Source organism: Aythya marila, assembly GCF_965140915.1.
Source record: "Aythya marila genome assembly, chromosome: 1".
NCBI classification, from domain to species: Eukaryota; Metazoa; Chordata; class Aves; order Anseriformes; family Anatidae; genus Aythya; species Aythya marila.
In genome coordinates this window covers 206,376,835-206,393,358 of record NC_139042.1, presented here as the reverse complement: position 1 = coordinate 206,393,358, position 16,524 = coordinate 206,376,835, and the positions used below count along the sequence as shown (strand labels likewise).

The 16,524-nt window shown below is 60.2% G+C and overlaps 1 protein-coding gene and 1 long non-coding RNA gene across 2 annotated transcripts; both read left to right on the top strand.

Moving 5' to 3' along the window:
- The first annotated feature begins 5,751 nt into the window (after positions 1-5,751).
- LOC309891892 lies at positions 5,752-8,145 on the top strand. Its single transcript, XR_014319566.1, has 4 exons — positions 5,752-5,784; positions 6,661-6,815; positions 6,989-7,114; positions 8,093-8,145. It is a non-coding gene; the product is annotated as an uncharacterized lncRNA (long non-coding RNA).
- A 3,383-nt stretch (positions 8,146-11,528) lies between these two features.
- On the top strand, positions 11,529-13,758 carry TSPAN33 (tetraspanin 33; the record flags this gene model as incomplete). Its single annotated transcript, XM_082752269.1, has 5 exons — positions 11,529-11,810; positions 12,407-12,436; positions 12,539-12,634; positions 13,072-13,200; positions 13,634-13,758. The coding sequence occupies 5 exons, from the start codon at positions 11,529-11,531 to the stop codon at positions 13,718-13,720; spliced, it is 624 nt and encodes a 207-aa protein (XP_082608395.1). The 3' UTR covers positions 13,721-13,758.
- Between the last annotated feature and the right edge of the window lie 2,766 nt (positions 13,759-16,524).

Sequence of the window (16,524 nt, the reverse complement as noted above, 5' to 3'; positions counted from 1 at the left end):
CCCCCAAAACCCCCCTCACCACCCCGCCGCTTGCTCCAACCCCCCCCCCCTCCCCCCCAAAGCCTTCCGACCGCTCTGCCGCCGCCCCCAGGTTTTCCCCGGTGCTCCCGGTTCCTTCTCAACGTCGCCGTTTTCCCCGCTCCCGGTTGCCGGTGAGGCCGCCAAACGTTGGGGGGGGGGGGGGGGCGGAACGTTGGAGGCCGGAACGGTGTTGGCGAGGGGTTGGGGGTGCGGCGGGCAAAAGGGGCCGGGTGCGCCCCACGCGGAAGGGAGGCGGCGGGAAGCGGAGGGGGGGGCGGGGCTTAAAGGGGGGAGGAGGGGGGGGGGCGGGGAGGGGGTGGCCGCTGGGGGGCGGCCCAGTTCGCCCAGTTCGCCCAGTATGGGCGGTGAGCGGGCGGCGCGGGGCGCTGGTGGGCCGGTTAGCTGGTTGGACGGCCGGCACAGTTAGCCCGGTGGCCGGCCGGCCCAGTTTGCCCAGTTAACAGCCTTCCCAGTTATCCCAGTTACCCAGTTACCCAGTTACCCAGTTATCCCAATTCCAGTTATCCCAATTTTCCCAGTTATCCCAGTTATCCCAGTTACCGAGTTATCCCAATTATCCCAGTTATCCCAGTTACCCAGTTATCCCAATTCCAGTTATCCCAATTATCTCAGTTATCCCAGTTATCCCAGTTACCCCGTTGTTCCAGTTATCCCAATTATCCCAGTTGTCCCAGTTATCCCAATTCCAGTTATCCTAATTTTCCCAGTAATCCCAGTTATCCAGTTATCCCAATTCCAGTTATCCTAATTTTCCCAGTTATCCCAGTTATCCGATTGTCCAGTTATCCTAATTATCTCAGTTATCTCAGTTATCCCAGTTACCCCGTTGTTCCAGTTATCCCAATTATCCCAGTTATCCAGTTATCCCAATTCCAGTTATCCTAATTTTCCCAGTTATCCCAGTTATCCGGTTGTCCAGTTATCCTAATTATCTCAGTTATCCCAGTTATCCCAGTTACCCCGTTGTTCCAGTTATCCCAATTATCCCAGTTGTCCCAGTTATCCCAATTCCAGTTATCCTAATTTTCCCAGTTATCCGGTTGTCCAGTTATCCCAATTATCCCAGTTATCCCAGCTGTCCCAGTTATCCCAGTTACCCCATTGTTCCAGTTATCCCAATTTTCCCAGTTGTCCCAGTTATCCCAATATACCACTTAGCCCAGTTACCCAGCTGTCCCAGTTACTTGGTTATCCCAGTTTTCTCAGTTCCCAGTTATCTGGTTGTCCAGTTATCCCAATTATCCCAGTTACCCAGTTATCCCAGTTACCCAGTTGTCCCAGTTATCCCAATTATCCCAGTTATCCCATGTTATCCAGCTATCCCAATTATCCCAGTTATCCCATTTTTTCCAGTTATCCCAAACTTCCCAGTTATCCTGGTTATCCCAGTTTTCCCAGTTATCCCAGTTCCTGGCCATCCCAGTTATCTGGTTATCCCAGTTACCTGCTTGTCCAGTTGTTCCAGTTATCCCAGTTATCCCAATTACCCCAGTTATCCAGTTGTCCCAGTTACCCAGTTATCCCAGTTATCCAGTTGTCCTAGTTACCCAGTTTTCCCCATTGTCCTGCTGCCCCAGTTACCCAGTTGTCCCAGTTACCCAGTTGTCCAGTTGTCCAGTTGCCCCAGTTGCTCCAGCCCCATTAGCCTGGCCCAGTGGGATCCCATTAAACCCAGTGGGATCCCATTAAGCCCAGTGGGATCCCATTGTCCCAAATGGCGCTCCACTGTTCTCAGTTGATCCCATTAACACAGTGGGATCCCGTTATCCACAGGAGGTTCCCGCATTCCCAGTGGGCTCCCATTATTCCCAGTGGATCTCTTTATCCTTGATGGGAGCCCATTATCCCCAGCAAGATCCCATTATTCCCAGTGGGATCCCATTTTACCCAGTGGGATCTCATTAACTCCAGTGGGTTCCCTCATTCCCAATGGGATCCCATTAACCCCAGTGGATCCCATCACTCCAGGGGATCCCATTAACCCCAGGGTGATCCCATCACCCCAGGAGGATCCCATTAACCCCAGGGGGATCCCATTAACCCCAGGAGGGTCCCATCACCCCAGGGAATCCCATTAACCCCAGGGGTTAATTGCCAAAAGTGAGGAAAACCCACACTAATCCCCCCAAAATGACTGCGGGGAGCGGGTCCTCCCGGTCCTGGGGGCCATGAGGAGGAATTTTGGGGTCACAGCCAGCACGGGGACCACCTCCGGCACGTTTTGGGGCTGCTGCAGACAAAGAAGCTGAAAAAACTCAAATTTCTTTCCCAATTTTAGGTTTTGCCCGTCAGAAGGAACCCCACGTCTGGGCTGGGGTTGGCGGTGTTTGGGGTCGGGAAGGTGACACAGTGGGACCCCAGCAGGACCCCAAAGCCTGCGGGGGGTCCCAAAGACCCCCAGAGATATGCCAAGGCCCCAAGGAGGCCCCGAAATCCCACAGGGACACCCCTGAACCCTGTAGGGACAACCCGAAGTCCTACAGAGAGACCTCAGGCCCCACAGATATGCCAGGATCCCATTGGGAGACCCCCAAACCCCACAGAGACGTGCCAATGCCCCATAGCAAGCCCCAATGCCCCATAGAAAGCCCCCCAAACCCCATAGAAGGCCCCAAAGCTCCATAGAAGGCCCCAAAGTGTCATAGAAGGCCCCATAGAAGGTCCCAACAGCCCATAGAAGGCCTCCAAATACCCCATAGAAGGCCCCAAAACTCCATAGAAAGCCCCATAGAAGGCCCTAACAGCCCATAGAAGGCCCCCAAAACCCCACAGAAGGCCACAATGCCCCATGGAAACCCCCCCCCCCAAAACATAGAAGGCCCCAACATTCCATAGAAGGCCCCGATGCCCCATAGAAGGCCTCAAAAACCCCATAGAAGGCCCCAAAGCTCCACAGAAGGCCCCAAAGTCCCACAGCAGACCCCCAAATCCTCCAGAGATCCCACAGGGAGATGCCAAAACCCCATGGGAGACCACAGAACCCCATACGGACACCCCTAAACCCCACAGAGAGACCCCAGAGCCCCATAGAGGCATGCCAGAGCCCCAAGGAAACCTCAGAACCCCCCCCCAGAAGACCCCAAATCCTCCTAGGAGCCCAAAGATCCCCACAGCGACACCCCAGGCCCCACACAGAGGCCTCAAAGCTCCACTGGAGACCCCCTAAAGCTCACTGAGGCCCCAAAGCCCTGCAGGGAGATGCCAAAGCCCCCCAGCAGACCCCAAAACCCTCCCCAGGGCTCCCCTAAACCCCCCAGGGACCCTATATTCCTTGTTCTCCTCCTGTCCTCATCACCACTACCATCACCGTCTTTCTCCTTCCCCTTCTCCTCCCCATTGCCACCATCACCACCATCATCCTCCTCCTCCTTTTCTTCCTCCTCCTTCCTCCTCCTCCTCCTCCTCCTCCTCCTCTTCCTCCATTTCTTCCTCCTCCTTCCTCCTCCTCCTCCTCCTTTTCTTCCTCTTCCTCCTCCTTTTCTTCCTCCTCCTTCCTCCTCCTTCCTCCTCCTCCTCCTCCTCCTCCTCCTCCTGTCCCCATCCCTGGACATCACTGGGGCCCCACGCTTGTGCTAAAGAACTCCGAGGCATTTTATTTTATTTTATTTTATTTTATTTTATTTTATTTTATTTTATTTTATTTTATTTTATTTTATTTTATTTTATTTTATTTTATTTTATTTTATTTTATTTTATTTTTATTTTCACCCTTCCCTCCCCTCCCCTCCTGTCCCTTCCCCTCCCTTTCTTATTTTTTTCCATTTTCCTTTTCTCTCTCCTTTTTTTCTTTCTTTTTTTTTTCCCTTTCTAGGCCCACATCTTTGGGCCTCTCGGGGTCTGCCTGCTCCCCCCACTGTGGCTGCCCCCCAAGCCAGAATCCCCCAAGCCACCACCATGAGCCCATCCGTGTGCCAATACCGGGGGCTACCATGAATTTAGTGCCAAAAAGCAGCAAAAACCAGCAAAATGAGGCTGGCCGGTTGCTTCCACGCGTGTGTACACAAAAACCACCACCCCACGGCCACAGTAAATCGGGAGGGAATCCCAGAGGGAAAAGGAAATCCATGAGATTAAAAGCTCCATTTTGGGCAGAAAAACCTCATTTTTCCCTTATGGCAAAACCTTGAGCCTTCACTATCAGCCGGCTCTCCCGCGCTCCTCATCCTCCAGGGCTTCATCCATGCCCACCGTGGCCACCAGTTGCCTCCTCCTGGTGGCCCTACACGTTCCAGTGTCCCGTCCCCTATATAACTCAGGATGGGGATCCCATTGAACATTTACGTCTTCCTCCTGTTGCCAGAAGTCTCCAGCCTTCATCCTCCTCCTCCTCCTCCGGAGGCTGCTGTCACCCCAACACGAGGGGTGGGCACCGCCTGCACCTCTATTGGGGCTGGGGAGGGGCAGGAGCTCCCTGGTGGTCCCAAACCTCGTCCCCAGGGGGTTCCAGAAGCTCCCAAAGTGTTGGGACATGGGGTGCCACCACCCCATAGCATCTTGGGGGCTGTTGTGGGGGGCACCCAGCAGGAGGACGCAGCGATGGGACCCCCCCACTGCTCACAGCTCTTCCTCTTGGCCTGGTGGATGTCCCCCAAAAATGGGGCTGGGAACTGGGTGTCCCCAAAAATGGGGCAGGGAGCTGTGGGGTCCCCAAGGGAAAGGCCAGGAATTTGTGGGGTGCTCTCGGCCTTCCCGTTCCAGTGGCAGTGGGGTGGGCACCATGAGGACAAGGGAGGGGGGCACAGCTGGATGGGGAAACACCTGGATGGGTGCAGGGATGGAGCCGAAAGTGCACAGCTGGGGATGGGGGCATATTTGGGGGGGTGGTGCACAGTTGGGGGGGGCAGATATGGGCAAGGAGGATCGGGGCAGGGCACGTCTGGGGCACAGCCGGATGGGCAGAGAGGGCAGGGCACATCTGGATGGGGTGGGGGCACATCTGGATGGGGTGGGATCACATCTGGATGGGGTGGGGGCACATCTGGATGGGCTGTGAGCACATTTGGGGTGGGCACATCTGGATGGGGTGGGGGCACATCTGGATGGGCACATCTGGATAGGGTGGGATCACATCTGGATGTGGTGATGCACATCTGGATGAGGCACATCTGGAGGGTTTGGGGGACATCTGGACTGGATGGATGCACATCTGGACGGGATGGATGTCCATTTGGATGGGGTGGGGGCACATCTGGACAGTTTGGGGGTCACAGACACCCAGATGGGGCGTGGGCACATCTGGACGGGTGGGTGCACATCTGAATGGGTGGGTGCACATCTGGATTGGGGCACATCTGGATGACCTGGGGCACATCTGGATTGGGATGCGGGTGCATCTGGGTGGGACGAATGTCCATTTGGATGGGGGTGGGGGCACATCTGGACAGTTTGGGGGTCACGGACACCCAGATGGGGCGTGGGCACATCTGGACGGGTGGGTGCACATCTGGATGGGGCACATCTGGATGACCTGGGGCACATCTGGGGGGGCAGCATCTCCTCCTACCCCCCCGGTGCGACCGCTCCGGGCCGTTCCGTGCCGCGTCTCCACCCGGTTCAGCACCACCAGCAGCACCAGTAGCACCAGTAAGAGCAGCAGCAGCATCACCAGCAGCAGCAGCAGCAACGCCTCGGGGCCGGGGCTGGGTCCAGGAGCGGGGCCGGGGCCAAACGGGCGGAGCCGGGGCCGGGGCGGGTCCCGCTGCCTCCGAGCGGCGCCGGGCGGGCGGCAGCCGGGACGCCGCGGTGAGGGGCGAGGGGCTCGGACCCCCCCTGCCCGGGGAATGGGGGAAACGGGGGAACCGGGGGGGAAAGGGGGAAAAAGGGGAAAAAGGGAGAAAGGGGAAAAAAGGGGAAAAAATAGGGGAAAAAGGGAATAAAGGGAATAAAGGGAATAAAGGGGGGCGGGGACCCCCGTGCTTCCCAGGGAGCGGGGAGGGGCTAAGGGGGGGCTGCAGCTGTAGGGCCTGCCCTAGAGCTGCCCCAAGGCCTGCCCCATAAACAGCCCGGGCCCCTGTTCTAGACCTGCCCTATAGGGCACCGGGGTCCTGTGCTATTATTGCCCCACACCCGGCCCTATAGCTGCCCTGAAACCCTGCCCTATAGCTGCCCCACACCCGGCCCTATAGCTGCCCTGAAACCCTGCCCTGTAGCTGCCCCACACCCGGCCCTATAATTGCCCCACACCCGGCCCTATAGCTACCCTGGATCCCTTCCCTATAGCTGCCCCACACCCGGCCCTACAGCTGCCCTACACCTGACCCTATAGCTCCCCTGGACCCCAGCTCTATAGCTGCCCCACAGCCCGCCCCAGCCCCATAACCACCCTGGACCCCTACCCGATAGCTGCCTCACACCCTGCCCTAAAGCCGCCCCAGTCCCATGCCCTATAGCCACCCCACAGCCTGCCCCATAACCACCCAACCCCCTGCCCTGCCCAGCTCCCATATCCAGCCCCAATTCCCCTTCCCAGTCCCCCCCAGCCCCTCCCAGGATCCCACCCGGGGTCACCGACGGGGTGGCCGCCCCCAATGTCCCCACCCCTCGCTGCGGCTGGTTTTGGGGGGCTCGGGGACGGGGTTGGGGACGAGGACGTCACCGTCTCCTCCTGGCCGCGGCCAGGCAGGGGAGCAGGATGGCGCCGATCCCTGGCACCGTGCTCTGGGCGCTGGCCCCGCTCCTGGCCCTGGCTGGCGCTGACCCCGATCGGGGTTGGGGCACCCACGAGGTCCCCACTGGCTCTGCGGTGACGGTGGCCACGGCTTCAGCCACACCACGTGAGTGTCCCCCCCCAAAAAAAAAAAAACCATGCCCCCAAAAACCCCTTAATTATCCCTTGGGGGTCTAACGGGGTCTCCATCCTGCCCGCTGCTGTCCCCATCCCCAAAACCAAGCCTCGGGGGGGGGTCCCCGTCACCCTAAAGCTCTTTGTCACCGCGGTGCCTTGCAGAGGTCCCCAAAAATGAGGCGCCGGACACGATGGTGCTGGTCTGCGTCCTCACCGCCGCCTTCGTGGCTGTGGCCATCCTGGTGGTGGTCTGCTTCCACTGCGGGAGGCGCTGCTGGGGGACAGCAGGTGGGGACGGGGGGGGCTGGGGGGTGGGGTGGGGTGGGGATGGGGTTGGGTTGGGGAGAGGGAAGGGATGGGATTGGGGAGAGGGAGGGGATGGGGTGGGGATGGGGTGGGGATGGGGTGGGGATGGGAGTGGGATGGGATTGAGATGGGGATGGGATTGGGGATGGGGTTGGGGATGGGGTTGGGGATGGGGATGGGATGGGATGGGATGGGGATGGGATTGGGGATGGGATTGGGATGGGATTGGGATGGGGGTGGGATGGGATGGGGATGGGGATGGGGTTGGGGAAAGGGAGGGGATGGGGTGGGGATGGGGATGGGGTGGGGATGGGAAGAGGGAGGAAATGGGATTGGGATGGGATGGGATGTGGGTGGGATGGGGATGGGATGGGGATGGGATTGGGATGAGGATGAGATGGAATGGGGTTTGGGATTGGGATGGGGATGGGATGGGGAGAGGGAGGAAATGGGATTGGGATGGGGATGGGGATGGGATGGGGATGGGATGGGGATGGGGATGGGATGGGGATGGGGATGGGGATGGGATTGGGATTGGGATGGGATCTGACGGGATTGGGATGGGAAGCAAATGGGGATGGGGTTGGGATGGGGATGGAATTGGGGAGAGGATGGGGATGGGATTGGGATGGGATTGGGGAGAGGGATGGGATTGGGATGGGATGGGATTGGGGATGGGATGGGGATGGGGATGGGATGGGATTGGGATGGGGATGGGATTACGCACAGGAACAGAGACAGGGACCTCCACGGGCGTGACAAAGGGAAGAAGCCAGGGCCGAGCACAAGCCTGGGGCAGGGAATTCCACCAGGCTCAGCTCCCTGCGGGGACACCGTGCCCCGCTCCCTGCCCCGCTCCCTGCCCCGCTCCGTGCCCCATGGGGCTCAACCGAGCCTTGGGGACGGGACCGGGGGTCTTGGGGGGGGGGTCTCAGCACCCTGCTAACCACGGGGCTGCAGACAGAGGAGCAGCAGCAGCAGGAGGAGGAGGAGGAGGAGGAGCAGAAGCAGCAGCGCTGTCCCCGGGGGACCCGAAGCCCCCCAGCTCCTGAGGATGCCCCCGGGTTGCGCCCCCCCCCCCCCTCCAGCACCGTCCGGGAATAAAAGCGCCCGCCCGCGCCGCCCGCGTCTGTCTGCGCCCGCCCGCACCGCCCGCCGAAGCCCCGCCCACGGACACGCCCCCCTCCCCGTGAGGCCACGCCCACGGACACGCCCCCCCCTCCCCGCCGCGCAGCGCGCACCCCGCCCATGGGTCACGTGTGGGGGGGCCTGCTTTGCTGTTTGGCCACGCCCCCTCCGGCGCTCGGGCACGCCCCCTGGGGCCAGGCCACGCCCATGGGGATTGGAGGCACGTGGAGAGACAGGTGGGGGGAGTGGGGGAGGAGAACGTGTGCCAATCCATCCTAATCCTAATCCTAATCCCAATCCCAGTCCCAATCCCCATCCCATCCCATCCCCATTCCCATCCAAATCCTAATCCCAATCCCAAACCCAATCCTAATCCCAATCTCATCCCATCCCAATCCCAATCCCAATTCCATCTCCATCCCAATCCCAGTCCCAGTCCCAATCCCAATCCCAATCCCAATCCCAATCCCATCCCATCCCCATCTCCAATCCCAATATCAATCCCAATCCCAATATCAATCCCAATCCCATCCCATCCCATCCCCATCCCATCCCCATCCCAATCCCAATCCCCATCCCCATCCCCATCCCAATCCCATCCCATCCCATCCCCATCCCCATCCCATTCCATCCCCATCCCAATCCCAATCCCATCCCCAATCCAATCCCATCCCCATCCCATCCCATCCCCATCCCACTCCAATCCCAATCCAATCCCCATCCCCATCCCAATCCCATCCCATCCCATCCCCATCCCAATCCCATCCCATCCCCTCTATGGTCACCCTCCATCCACGCCCCCACCCCAGAGCCCCCCACCGCCGTCCCAGTGAGGAGGAGGCTGTGGGATGCAGGAGGGGTCCCGGCCGTCACCAGGGGCTGGGGGCACCCCCCTGGGCCCACATGGGGCCGTGTTTTGGGGTGGGCAAGGGGGGAATGAAGGGAGGTGGCCCCAGGAGCTTCCTGGAGGGTGCTGGGCTGGGTGGTGGCAACCAGCCCGGGGGGATGGGCCACCAGCCTGGAGAGATGGGCTACCAGGTTGGAGACATTGGCCACCAGCCCATAGGGATGGGCCACCTGCCTGGAGATGTGGGCCACCAGCCTGGAGGGGTGGGCCACCAGGTTGGAGAGATGGGCTACCAGCCTGGAGATACGAGCCACTGGCCTAGAGATGTGGGCCACCTGATGGAGAGCTGGACCACCAACCTGGAGAGATGGGCCACCAGGTTGGAGATATTGGCCACCAGCCTGGAGATGTGGGCCACCAGCCTGGAGGGGTGGGCCACCAGATTGGAGAGATGGATCACCAGTTTGGAGACATTGGCCACCAGCCCATAGGAATGGGCCACCAGCTTGGAGAGCTGGGCCACCAGCCTGGAGGGGTGGGCCACCAGCTTGGAGACATTGGCCACCAGCCTGGAGGTGTGGGCCACCAGCTTGGAGACATTGGCCACCAGCCCATAGGGATGGGCCACCAACCTATAGGGTTGGACCACCAGCTTGGAGAGATGGGCCACCAGATTGGAGATGCGGGCCACCAGCCCATCGAGATGGGCCCCCAGCCTCGTGGCCTTCAGTTCCCTGCCCCCTGGGGGTGGGGCAGGGCCGGTGATGGGTGGGGGGAGAGGCAGGAGCTGGGAGGGGTCGCACCAATGTTGGTTATGGGTGCGCACCTTGACCCTATGGGTGCACACCTTGACCCAATGGGTGCACACCTTGACCCAATGGGTGCACACCTTGACCCTATGGGTGCGCACCTTGACCCGATGGGTGCACGCATTGACCCAATGGGTGCACGTGTTGGTCATGGGTGCACGCCTTGACCCTATGGGTGCGCACCTTGACCCGATGGGTGTGCACCTTGACCCAATGGGTGCACACCTTGAGCCAACGGGTGCACGCGTTGACCTGATGGGTGCACACCTTGAGCCAATGGGGGCACGTGTTGGTCATGGGTGCACGCCTTGACCCTATGGGTGCACACCTTGACCCAATGGGTGGGTGCGGTGGTCTATGGGCGCGCGCCTTGACCCTATGGGTGCACGTGTTGACCTGATGGGCGCACACCTTGACCCCGATGGGTGCACACATTGACCCAACGGGTGCACGCGTTGACCTGATGGGCGCATACCTTGACCCCAATGGGCACACGCATCGACCCAATGGGTGCACGTGTTGGTCATGGGTGCACGCCTTGACCCGATGGGTGCACGCGTTGACCTGATGGGTGCGTGCATTGGTCTATGGGTGCACGCCTTGACCTGATGGGTGCACACGTTGACCTTATGGGTGTACAAATTGGTCTGGGGGTGCACACGTAGGTCTGTGGGTGCACGCATTGACCCAATGGGTGCGTGCATTGGTCTATGGGTGCACGCCTTGACCTGATGGGTGCACACGTTGACCTTATGGGTGTACAAATTGGTCTGGGGGTGCACACGTAGGTCTGTGGGTGCACGCATTGACCCAATGGGTGGGTGCGTTGGTCTATGGGTGCACGCGTTGACCTGATGGGTGCACATGTAGACCTGATGGGTGCATAAGTAGGTCTGATGGGTGCACGCGTTGACCTGAGGGGTGCACCCATAGGTCTACGGGTGCACATGTGGGTCTATGGGTGCACATGCAGATCTGATGGGTGCATGTGTTGACCTGGTGGGTGCATATGTTGGTCTGTGGGTGCACCCATAGGTCTACGGGTGCACATGTAGGTCTATGGGTGCATGCATTGACCCAATGGGTGGGTGCGTTGGTCTATGGGTGCACGCGTTGACCCGATGGGTGCAAGTGTAGACCTGATGGGTGCACATGTAGACTTGATGGGTGCACGCGTTGACCTGATGGGTGCATTCATGGATATGGGTGCACGTGTTGACTTGATGGGTGCACACGTAGATCTGTGGGTGCACACCTTGACCCGATGGGTGCACGCGTTGACCTTATGGGTGCGTGTGTTGGTTATGGGTGCACGCGTTGACCCGATGGGTGCACACATTGACCCGATGGGTGGATCCGATGGGTGGAGGCACGGACCTGATGGGTGGGCGCAGGTCCACGAGCAGACGCGTGGGGCAGCTGGGTGGGCGCAGAGGGTCCCCCACAGGGGCGCGTTAGCGGTGGGTGCCGGCACGGCCCTGCTGGGTGCGTGGGGCTGGCGGGTGGGTGTCAGATCTGGTGGGTGGGCACATAGTGAGCGGTGGGCAGGCTTCTGGGGGCGGGGCTTCTGGGGGTGGGGCTTCTGGGGGTGGGGCTCCTGGGGGCGGGGCTTATGGGGGTGGGGCTCCTGGGGGTGGGGTTCCTGGGCGTGGGGCTCCAGCACCGGCACCGGGAGCGGCACCGGGACCCGCACCCGAACGCGCACCCGGACCCGGACCAGGACCCGGACCCGGACCCGTTCAGCCCAGCCCGGCTCCCCCCGGTGCCCCCGGTGCCCCCGGTACCCCCCGGTGTCCCCCGGTGCCCCGGAGCCCCTCCATGGCCGGCTGAGCCCCCCCCTGCCGTGAGCCCGGCGCTGCGCTCCGCGCTCTTCGTGCTCAACCTCCTCGGATGGGTGAGCACCGATCCGACCCCCCCTTTTCCCTTTATCCTCCCCCCACACCCCTTTTTGGGGTCCCCGTAGGTTTTTTGGGGTCCCCCCTCCCCACCCCGTACCGAGCACCAGGACCGAGCGGGGAGGGGGTGGTGGCCGTGTCCCCAGGCGGTGCCGCCTCCCCGGAGCATTTTTGGGGTGGTTTAAGGGATTTTGGAGATTTTTGGGGGATTTTTTTCAGCGGGGATTTCGGTGGGGATTTTCGGGCTTGAAACTGCGTTTTGGGGAAGTTTTTGTTCAAACGGGCATCCCCGCAGCATCCCACGGGTGACATCCTCGCGGCGTCCCATGGGTGACATCTCCGCGGTGTCCCACGGTGTCACCCCACGGGTGTCGTCCCCACGGTGCGCCCCCCAAGGTGCACCTTCTGCGGCTGCGTCGGGGCCCTAAGGGAGAACATCTGCCTGCTGCAGGCCGTGCGTGTCCCCACAAGGGGGTCCCCAGAAGGGGGTCCCCATCCCGGGGGTCCCTGGGGTGGGAGGACGCTTCGGGGTGCGTCCGGTCCCCATGGGGAGGATGATGTCCCCGTGGGGAGGTGGCTGTCCCCAGCGTGATGTCCCACGCTGGGCTTCGTCTTCTCCGACGGGGTACGGCCTCGGGGGATTGGGGGGGGGGACACACAAGGGGACGGGGACCCCCTCCCCGTGATGTCCCCTCGGGTGGCAGCCTCGCCACGTGTCCCCTCGCAGGCGCGCGGGAGGGTGAGCGAGGTGATCAATGCGGCCATCGTGCACTACCGGGACGACCCCGACCTGCAGAACCTCATCGATTTTGGGCAGAAGGAGGTGTGGGGACACCGGGGGGGGCTCGGCTGTCACCCGAAATCCACGGGGACCCCCCCCCTCTGGGGTTTTCCTAAAGGGGTTTTGGGGTGGTGGCGAAGCGCAGCGTGGGGCAGGGAGAGGTTTGGGGAGGGGGTGGTGCGAGGGGAGCCCACCTGGGCAGCGTTTCCTAAAGGTTGTGTTTGTGTAGGACCTACTAAAAGTGCAGGAGAAGGGTTGGGAGGGGACATGGGGACATGGGGACATGGGGACAGCAGCAATGGGGCGAGCGGGACGTGGCTGGGATCGGGGCCGCTCGCACTCCATCCCCGAGCAGCCACACCAAAGGGGACGGGGACGTGTCCCCAAGCTGCCACAGCAGGGGATGGGGACAGGGTGGCAGCGACGTCCCCGTGACGTCCCCACGATGTCCCCACGATGTCCCCACGATGTCCCCGCAGTTCCTTTGCTGCGGTGGCACCTCCTATAGGGTCTGGTCCCGAAACATCTACTACAACTGCTCCGCCGCCAACCCCAGCCGCGAGTGCTGCTCCGTGCCCTTCTCCTGCTGCCTCCACGACCCCACCGAGGTGAGGACGTCCCCAAGGGGGTGACGACGTCCCCAAAGGGGTGAAGATGTCCCCAAGGGGGTGACGACGTCCCCAAGGGGGGTCCCCACCACCCCCAGGGCCATCTTTAGGACCAAACCCACCCAGGACGCGTGCGCACTGCTCAGCTCCCGGCGTCGGCGCAACCCTCGGTGCCGGGGACACCGTGCCCCGCCGCGTGCCCCAATGTCCCTAAACCCCCCCCCCCGGTGTCCCCAACATATCCGTTATTTTTTGGGGAGGTGCCACCTCGCTGGCAACCCCCCCCCCGAGGAGCTGGAGGTGGGATGGGGTCGGCTCCAGGGCGCCGGTGTCAGCCCCTGGGAGATGGGGTGGGTTTTTTGGGGGTGGTGGTGGCACCGTGGTGGCGCGGTGGTGGCACGGTGGTGACACCGGTGACACCCTCGCCCCGCAGCTGGTGGGCATCGTGCTGGCCCGGGTGCTCCTCAGGCAGGTGAAGGACCAGGTTTGGTGGCACCACGGCGCCGAATTTTGGCGCTGAGCCCCCACTGCGTCCCCTGGGATGGGGACAGGGACGGGGACGGGGGGGACGTTTGGTGGCTCCTCGGTCACCCGCGGGAAGAGGCGGCGGTGCTCGGAGGATGGAGCCACGTTGGGGGGGTGTTTGGGGACATCGGGGACATTGGGGGATGCTTGGGGACAGCGGGGGAAAATGGGGAACACCTGAGGACATTGGAGACATTTGGGGACACCAGGGGACATCAGGGATGTTTGGGGACATCGGGGGATGCTTGGGGACACCGGGGGAAAATGGGGAACACCTGAGGATACCGGAGACATTTGGGGACACCAGGGGACACCAGGGATGTTTGGGGACAGTGGGGGACACCTGGGGGACACTTGGGGGATGCTTGGGGACATCAGGGGATGCTTGGGGACACTTGGGGACATTGGGGGACACCTGGGGTCACCTGGGGACATCAGAGGATGTTTGGGGACACTGGGGGACACGTGGGGACATTTGGGGACACCTGGAGACACTTGGGGGATGCTTGGGGACATCAGGGGATGCTTGCGGACACCGGGGGACACTTGGGGACATTGGGGGACACCTGGGGACATCAGTGGATTTTTGGGGACACTAGGGGATGCCTGGGGACACTGGGGGCACCAGGGGAAACCTGGGGACATCGGGGATGTTTGGGGACATGGGGGGGATGGTTGGGGACATCAGGGGACACCTGGGGACATTGGGGGACACTTGAGGATGCTTGGGGACATCAGGAACATTTGGGGACATCAGGGGATATCTGGGGACACTGGGGGATGACTGGGGACATCAGGGTAGGCTTTGGGACATTGGGGGATGCTTAGGGACACTTGGGGACACTGGGGGACATCAGGGGATGTTTGTGTACACTGAAGGGACACCTGGGGACATGGGGGAACGCTTGGGGACATCAGGGGATGCTTGGGGACACAGGGGGCACCAGGGGAAGCTTGGGGACATTGGGGGATGCTTGGGGACACTGGGGGACACTTGGGGACATTGGGGGACACCTGGGGTCGCTTGGGGACATCAGGGATGTTTGGGGACACCTGGGGACATCAGGGATGTTTGGGGACATCTGAGGACATCGGGGGATACCTGGGGACATTGGGGGACACTTGAGGACATTGGGGATGTTTGGGGACACCAGAGGACACCTGGGGTCACTTGGGGACATCAGGGATGTTTGGGGACACTGGGGACATCGGGGATGCTTGGGGGCACATGGGGACACTGGGGGACACCAGGGGACATCGGGGATGTTTGGGGACACTTAGGGGTATTTGGGGACACTGGGGGATGTTTGGGGACATTTGGGGACATTGGGGGACATCAGGGATGTTTAGGGACACCGAGGGACACCTGGGGACATTGGGGGGACACTTGGGGACACCGGGGGACATTTGGGGACACCGTGCCACCCACTGTTTTGGGGCCGGACCCCTCCCCTGCTGTCCATCCGTGATGTCCCCAGGAACACCGGGGGGGGGCTTCGTGTCCCTCCCCCGACCCCCAAAAATGTGATTTTTCTCTCTCCCCCCCCCAAAAAAAAAAAGTCTCATTTTCCCTAAATCTCACTTTTTTTTTTTTGCACCAAGTGGCTTTTGTCCCAAACGGGACTCGTCTGCCCCCAAAATAACTTCCCCTCCCCCCCCCCAGTGACTTTTTCTCCCAAAAGATCCTCCTCTAAGACGTGACTCCCCCCCCCGCAAAAAAAAAGGGACTTTTGTCCCCCAGAAGTGTGGCTTTTCCCCAAAAAAAGCAATTTTCTCCCCAAAAATGACTTTTTTCCCCCAAAAAAGTAGTTTCTCCCCCCTCAACACCCCCATAAAACGACCTTTTTCTCCCCTTTTCCTCCCCAAAGTGACTTTGGATCCCCCCCCACGTAACTCTTTGCCCATAACCACCACTTTTCACCCCAAAAATGCTGCTCCCCCCCCCCCCAAACTCTTCTCCCCCACACAGCATCTTCCTGCCCCCAAAAATAACCTTTTTTGCCCCAAAGCAGCCCCCTTGGGCCCAGTGCCCCCCCCCCCAACTAACTCTTAGCCCCCCCAAAGTAACTTTTCCCCCCAAAAAACCAAAAAGCAACTTTTTCTCCCCAAATAACTTTAATAACTTTTGCCCCCCCCAAATTTGTCCTCCCCCAGAAAAGCAACTTCTGCCCCCCCAAAAGCAGCTTTTTTTCCCCCAAAACCAGCCTTTTTCTCCAAAGAAGGAACTGCCCCCCCAAAACAACTTTTCTTCCCCCAAAAAAAAACTTTTCTCCTCAAAAAGTAACTTCAGCCCCCCCAAAATAACTTTTCTCTCCAGAAAAGCAACTTTTCTCCTTGAAAAACGTAACTTCCCCCCCCAAAAAAAAGGAACTTCTGCCCCAAAATCCGACTTTTCTCCTCAAAAAGTAGCTTCAGCCCCCCAAAAACAACTTTTCTCTCCCAGAAAAACAACTTTTCTCCTCAAAAAAAGCAAATTCCTCCCCCCAAAACCCAGCTTTTCTCCTCAAAAACAAGTAATTTTGCCCCCCAAAACCAACATTTTCCCCCCAAAACAACAACTTTTCTCCTCAAAAAGTAACTTCAGCCCCCCCAAAATAACTTTTCTCTCCAGAAAAACAACTTTTCTCCTCAAAAAAGCAACTTCCCCCCCCAAAACAACAACTTTTCTCCTCAAAAAAAGTAACTTCCCACCCCAAAACCCAGCTTTTCTCCTCAAAAAAAGTAACTTTGCCCCCCCAACCAACTTTTTGTTCCAAAACAACAACTTTTCTCCTCAAAAAAAGTAACTTCACGCCCCCA